Source organism: Wasmannia auropunctata, unplaced genomic scaffold (assembly GCF_000956235.1).
Source record: "Wasmannia auropunctata unplaced genomic scaffold, wasmannia.A_1.0 LD336074.1, whole genome shotgun sequence".
In the NCBI taxonomy this organism is placed as follows: Eukaryota; Metazoa; Arthropoda; class Insecta; order Hymenoptera; family Formicidae; genus Wasmannia; species Wasmannia auropunctata.
Genome location: NW_012026816.1, coordinates 2,047,044 through 2,054,356, shown reverse-complemented (window position 1 = coordinate 2,054,356; position 7,313 = coordinate 2,047,044). Strand labels below are relative to the sequence as shown.

The window sequence follows — 7,313 nt, the reverse complement described above, 5'->3', positions numbered from 1 at the left end:
GAGGCGGTCGAGACGTACCTCGTTGAAAAGGTCGCATGCTTCGGACGACTCGCCGGTGTTGCATGTAGCCTTTATCAAAAGTTTCTAGCTGTGAAGCGCTACTAAGCCGTTAAGATATCTTGGACGTTTGTTGGTCGTAGCGAGAGACGATTGAGATCTTTCGAGCGACTTGCAAAGAAAAGATTTGAATTATTTTCTCTTCTTGCAAAATTTGCTGGTAGCGATAAACCTCTCGGTGCGCTTTGCAGCGCGCACTCGATTTACGTATAACGTATATCGCGCGAATCGGAGCGAATCGGGGCATCGATCGCCCGTTGGGATTTTCAGAGCGGTTCGCTCCGAGGCGACACACCGCGTGCTCCGAAAAATTCGCCGGCTCCGAGTAATCGATCGGCACGCCTGTAGATTCGCCGGCGTAGACCGACGGGATTTACCGAGCCGCCCTTGAATGTAGCGCAAAGAACGCGGAGCAAGGTGTGGTGGAAAGCGAGTGTATGTGCGCTATTCGCTAATAACGCCGGTACTATGAACGTCACGCGCGAGAATAGATTACATGATACATTACGTCCTTCGTGTAGATATTTTTTTTTTGCCACACATCTGTCGCTCATTTCCACGCGAGCGTGATAGTTCAATGATGTAAGATCAACGTTTGCGTAATGCACTTCCGCGTCGCTCCGATTACATTTAAATTATCTCGTCCCAGACTGGTGTGCATACGCGCGAGAAAATTGTGTACGTAGGAACGCGCGCAATTAAATTTGTAGAATGTGTGCGGTTTCATTAGCAGCGGTTAATTGTCGCCTTTCTAATTTTCTACGCTCTCGCAGATCTCCTAGGACGTGCAGTTATGACTTCTTAATTGTCTTTCGCGGGGCCATGTAAATAAGCGAGTAACAAGGGGTGCAAATTGCAAGTGGTCGTTCGACGCGTCGCGTCTCGCTATTGCAGTATGGAGAAAAAAATTGCAATAACGCCCCCCCTCGTAATTGAATCCCAGATCAAACCGACCGGTCAAACGTTTCGCTCGTCAGCTCCGTTTTCACGCAATAAAGAACGCGCGTGTCGATAATCGTTTGAGGTAATCGGGCCCGATAATGCACAGGTTCGGCAACTTTCTTTATTTCTGCTGACCGCGCGGCGGCGTCACGCGACGGGCGAGAACGCGAGGGGAGCGCATTCGCGCGTTTCGCGCGCGCGAGCTTGGTGCGCGCCTCGGGAAGGAAAGAGGACAAAAAAATGCCTCCCCCCCCCATCCCTCGTTCGCGCCTCGCGGTGAGTCGACCGAACGCGTGCACCGAACAACGGTTGCGTTATCGCCGCTTTTTTTACGCCGCGCCGTCGCCCCGTTTCCGCATACCTCGCGGTATCGAATCACATGCCGGAAGCAATGTCCGGCCATTGCGAAGAAGCGTTTCGGTTCACGCCCTTGCATGGTACGCGCGCGTACCACATCCGGGCGACCTCCGAGATTGGCGCTAATCGGATCGTCGAGAAGATAGATTCCGGAAGTGCGCAATCCACAAATTCTTCATTCTGCGCGCCGAGCGCTTCGCGGAAGCGAGCGTTGCACCGCGCACGTTCCAATCTCGATCACGATCGATGAAACCGAGCTCCGCGGATCGTTCGTTAAATTACAAGCTATATGCAGCATTCGTTAGCGATCTTAGAACATATATTAATATATGTTCTTATTTAGCGATGCACCTCGCGTATACGTACTAACGTTTCTTTGGATGAATTTCTAGGGGACGATCACGAGGGCAACTCGATGAATGCCGCGCCGTTGCCGGTCGATAGGGTGCACCGGTGCGCTGTGGGGCGAGCCGGGGCATTGGGAGAGCCTTCCTCGGACGGACGACGCGGCCCGCTCCGAAACGAATTGTGACAGACAGCCGCCGCTTTTCGAATCGTCGTGAGTGCCGGGCATCGCGGCGGCGGTGACGAAGCGATGCGCGCGACTCCGCGTGTCTCGCACGGCCAATAGCGGTCGATCACGCGCGAGTCGCGGCAAAAGTTCACTTATTTTGATAGACGGTGCTGCGTGATCACGGTGATACATAACACATAGCATATATATACACACACACACACACACACACATATACATATATGGATATATGCTACGAGGTGCAAGAAATCAAGACTGTCCGCGATCGCGTCGTGTAGGGCCAATCGAGAAATCGAGAAACGAGATATCGTATGTTGTCTCTTTCTCGTGTTCGCGTTCTTGGGACGTTTAGCGAGTGAAGAAGATGTTTAACTTTATGAAGAAGGCCGCGGAGAAGGACGACAAGGAGAAGCGGAAGCGCGAGAAGAAGGAGCGGAAGGATGTCAAGAAGCGTGATCGCAGCAGCATGTCCGCGGAGGAGCTTCTGCGATTGGATGAGGTAAATGCAAGAACTTTCATTAGAAAATACTCCTGCTTTGCTGTAATCCATTTCCCTTTTCCTGATGCAAAACCATAACAAATTATTACAAACTATATTATTTATCTTAATCGCAAGTTTTGTCAGTCGTTTAATTTTTTATATTGAGCTCATAACGGATGCGCACTTGGTTATCGCGTCCTCCGATGACAAGATGGGTGTACATTGATATTGCTTACAAATTCATGAGCTGCACGAAGTTACCGATATCTTGTTCGGATTACATTTCTTATCGGCATAAAACGGGGCTGTCAATATCACGTGGCGATAACGTTTCCCAGTGGCTTTCTTCTCAAATTGATATTATTAATAAATTGTATAGATTTAAAAGACGTGTGTATTTATAGTCATGACATTATAAAGAACTCAATCGGTCGGTATTTTTTTTTAGATATAATATTTAGATAGAAATAAAGAGCGTAGAAAGCGATAAGATTTCCTCTTGAAAGGCTTCTTTTCTGTAGATTTAATATCGTCGCCAATCGGATGTGGTTTCACACGATAAGAAGTGCTGGTCTCGCATACTCGTTGCACATTAACGAAAAATAAGAATTGCAAAATTGTTCTGCGATATGGACAACACGTCGTTGCAATCGCACCATTCAAAGAACAAAAGAAATCTCTTGAAAAAATTCGTAGGATTCTGCATGGTACATATTTTCGGTGCCGCTGAAAGGCTTCCTGAAAACGTCTTGTCATTTTTACGCGCTTTGTTGCAGGTCCGTAGGTCATTGAAAATTCCCGGTCGTCGGAAGGAGAAGGAGAAGTTGCCCAGTGGTATCACCGCGGACTACAGCGCGTCGTTTTTCGCGCATCTGGACCGCGATCTTCTGGACGCGACGCAGAACGCGGGGCCGTGCTCGACGTTCAGCGCCGGTGCCAGCAGTTGGGGCATCAAAACGCCCGACGGTCTGATGCAGAGCGACTCGTCGGAGGCGTCTCTCACCTCGCTGACGACGACCACGACCACGTCGTCGACGACGACGAGTCACGCCGGCGTTCAGTCCGGCGGCAAGTGTCTACCGCCGTTGCCGCCGAAGCCGCCCAAGCGGGGAATCCTCAAGGGGCCGCGACTGACCGTCAACAGTTCCAGCGTGAACGTTCTCTCGGAGGAGAACGCGTTGCCGAATGGCACCGAAAACAGTTACCAGGAGGCCAGCAATCTGCTGGTAAGAAACACTCTTCAGAACGAGGTGATCACCTACCAGAACGTACCGGCGCATCTCAACAGCGTTCTGAGCAAGGACGATTACAGCGAGGAGGAAACGTTGTGTCAAACCGCGTGGCACATCTCCGTGCCGCAACACACAATTCATCAACAATACCAACAACAACAGCAGCAGCAGCAGCATCATCAAATCGACGCCAAATTGCTTCAGGTTAGATAACGTTCCGCTTTCTCTTCCGCGCATCGGCTGTGGCCCGAACCCGATTATTAGGATCATTTCCGAAACGTGTAATGAGATGCCAAGTGATGGGTTGCCGGTTTGTTTAAAATTTGACGTGATCCGACATCGATAGAAGGTCCCGCGAAATAAAGCAAGCGAGATCAAAATATATCTCTTGTAATTTGTTCGTGCGATCGTAGAATAAATTTTTCGTAAATATGTTCATAAACGAATTTTTTCAATTAAAATTCTGTGCAAATAACTTTTATTAACTATTTACTTACTTTGAATTTTGGTAATAAATGCTCTCTAAATTTTTTGGAGTAAATCTCACTCGAAAAGATTGAAAATACTGCCACTCGGCTACTTGAGTGACAGTATTTTCTTTTGGAGTGAAATTCACTTCAAAAAAGTGAAAAGTCACTCCAGAAAATTTAGAGAGTGTGCTACAGATATTAACTTTCATTAATTATTATTTTAATTTAAACACTAATAATAAATATGTTGTGTTTTATAATTCATTTTATAATTCTTATAGTTTCATTTACACATTTTTTAAAATCATGCATAAATCAATGCATAAATAAATAATAAATCAGCAATAAATTTTTAATGCGTAAACGAGATATTTCTCCATTACATTCAGGTCGTTACCAGTGCTAGTCCATCCGCGGATTCCTTGACGGACACGACGAATTCGAGTTTCGCGACGCCGCCGTTCAGCCTGTCGCCCGTCGGCGAGTCCCAGGGTTTCTCGAGGTGGCGGTCGTCGGTCTCGTTCGAAGAACAGGGCATCGAGCTGCAGCTTCCGGAGATCGTGCCGCTCGAGTTACCCGAGCCCCGGGAACTCACCATCCAGCGGCAACCTCCGCCGCGAAACGATTTCGGCTTCTCGCTTCGTCGCGCCGTGATCGTCGAGCGGGCGGCGAACGGCGTCACGCAGATGAGACCGGTGATTTTCGCCGAACCTGGCGCTCTGGTGCAGCACAACAATGACACGGGTCTATTGCCCGGTGACAGACTGATCGAGGTCAATGGGATCAATGTGGATGACAAGTCGCGCGAGGAGATAATCGATCTCATCAAGAGCTCCGCCAGCAGCGTCACCGTAAAGGTAATCCTCATATCAATTATCATATACACTTATTAAAAAAAAAAAAAAAACATATTCGCACTCTCATCTTTTTTTGGGAACAGTTTTGAAGGAAGAAAAAAATTTAAAAAGAAAATTACTATACAACTTAATACATGTTAGAAATACTTCGCGATAATACGTATTTCTCTTTCCTGTCTATAAAAAAAAAATTTCATAGGGTGTTCAAGAGTACATTTTTTTAATCTAGATTCTATACTCGTGTTAGCGTTCTCATCATGTGACTGATGCCTTTGTAAATCATCGGTTGAATAATGAGAAACTGGGAAGTCGGAGCGTACATTGAATATTGCGCAAGCGATAGTATTCTCTATACCTCATACTTTTCTCTTCTGTAGACCGGTCGTGTCCCCGCGTACTCTGCGAACGAAACCTTTCTCTTGCCGCACGCGGAGCAAGCTTATTAACATAAATCTGATGGTATTTACCGGAAAGCAGCCACTCTAATAATCGAACGCGGCGAGATGTAACGACAGACACCGCGACTGCAACGACCTTACATTCGATTATCAGTTGTCAATGATTTGCTTATCGCCTTTCGTTAAACACTTACGTCTCGTTATCGCGTTTGTCACCGGTTAACCTTGAAATCTTTGAAAAATATCGTTTGAAAAACGAGTGCACGTTGTTCGCTATCATATACAGGGAAATCCGTGCCGCACGTGGTGAAAGGCGTCGGTGGAATCCTTAGGTTCTTCGGAGGTCATAGAAAGGGGTCGGAGTGTCGTTCCATAGACCTTTGATACATAGCGGCGAAATGCACTGCGTTCTAATCAATAAAGCGCCGACTATCGCGCAATTCTTTTCGTTTTAATTTCAAATAGAACGTGAGGAAGCTATAAATGCCGAATACATTATTTTTATTTCTTGTCGAATATAAGATCGAAGTCTGTGCTCCCGCATTTTCTGTTCGCATAGACAACAACATTGTATGACGTTAAGTAGCAATGGTACATGTGCTACGAAAACTAACATTATTTTCATTGATGTTCGACCGCCGCGTTTTTCTGACGCGCATCGCATTATGTCGCTATTCTTATTTTCAACGAGAAATGAGTGACCAGCCGCGAACGGGCAAAAGGTGCGGGCGGGCACTTGGTAGGGCGCAAATGATTGCGGCGCGATGTCGGCCGGTTCATTGCCACTGCTGGCAACGAATATAGCGGGATCGTGAGTCACGGTCCCCGCTAATAAAACTGTACTCGAGACACGAGGGACGGTCGTGTGAAAATAGCAGGCTTACCGAGAATCCGATCTTCTTCCATCGTCACCGTCGAGCAAATCGACCACCACGACGCGCGCGCGCCTCATAAAGAGGGGCCAACTCCGCGGGCCCTGGGATCTCTGGAGAACGGAGATGTAAAAGTAAAAAGGGGTCTACGGGCGGGAGGAGGAGATGCCCAAGCGTGTCTGACCTTGCCCCGTAGCCGCGGAATGCTAAAAATGCCGCCGCGTTCCCGCGGCCAGAAACGAAATGTGTAATTCCGTCCGTTGCGCGCGCGCACCGTTCTCCCTTTCACTCCTCACGCTTCCTCACGCGCGCAGAATGTAATCTCCGGGGGTGGATTGAATGGTTAAATTCGGGGATTGCGTGCGTGAACGCGCGTCAGAAAACGCGTCCGATGAAACGCAACGCGTGCGTTTCCGTATTGCACTGTGCATTTCTTTGAAGAGCGATGACGAAACGTTTCTCGGAGAAAACGGAGCTACGAGCATGCAGAGACCCATGTAGAGACCCGACAAATGGATAATATCTTTGCGTGTGGATACATGATCGAGTTTATTTGTCTAAAAATTAAGATACTTAAGCACCCATTTCGATGCACAACCATTTCAGAATCCAAGCATGTAAATATCCGGAAATAGCGGGCACGTAAGAGAATGAGAGGAAGAGAAAGGAAATGAGCGTAAGAGAGCGAGAAAGAGAGAGAGAGAGACGCAGAGGGGGAGAAACCGGATGTAATTCACTCACAAATCGAGCACATTATATGCTACATACAGGGTGTACCAGAATTCGTATACTTTTTGCTAGAGATTCTTCCTTCAGGAATCTTAGAGAGAGATTGCGTTTATTTTTCAACTTTAACTTGCGCGGCATCTTACTTAATAAGCTACGTCTTTCAAATCTGAAAATATCGCGTGCAGCCGTCCTGGTGTATCAGAGCGTGAAGATACCTGCTTTAATTCGCAATTCTCATTTATCATCGCGGTAACTCCGTGGATCTGAATGGCCGTCGAGGCAAGCGGGAAATACTGACCGGGGAAGGTTGCATCTACCGGGTGTCGTTGGTCCCAATGCGTTCGTAAAGGACTCGATCCTCGCTTCTCCGTCCTCCCCCCCCC

At 47.7% G+C, this 7,313-nt stretch overlaps 1 protein-coding gene across 1 annotated transcript in view; it reads left to right on the top strand.

The window, feature by feature from the left end:
• Positions 1 to 2,105: 2,105 nt before the first annotated feature.
• The window catches only part of LOC105449629 (unconventional myosin-XVIIIa), a 44,411-nt gene continuing 39,203 nt past the window's right edge, over positions 2,106 to 7,313 (top strand). The window contains exons 1-3 of the mRNA XM_011688926.1: positions 2,106 to 2,390; positions 3,149 to 3,808; positions 4,464 to 4,931. Coding sequence (XP_011687228.1) covers positions 2,256 to 2,390; positions 3,149 to 3,808; positions 4,464 to 4,931 — 1,263 coding nt within the window. The 5' untranslated portion in view covers positions 2,106 to 2,255. The remainder of the gene's footprint in view (positions 2,391 to 3,148; positions 3,809 to 4,463; positions 4,932 to 7,313) is intronic.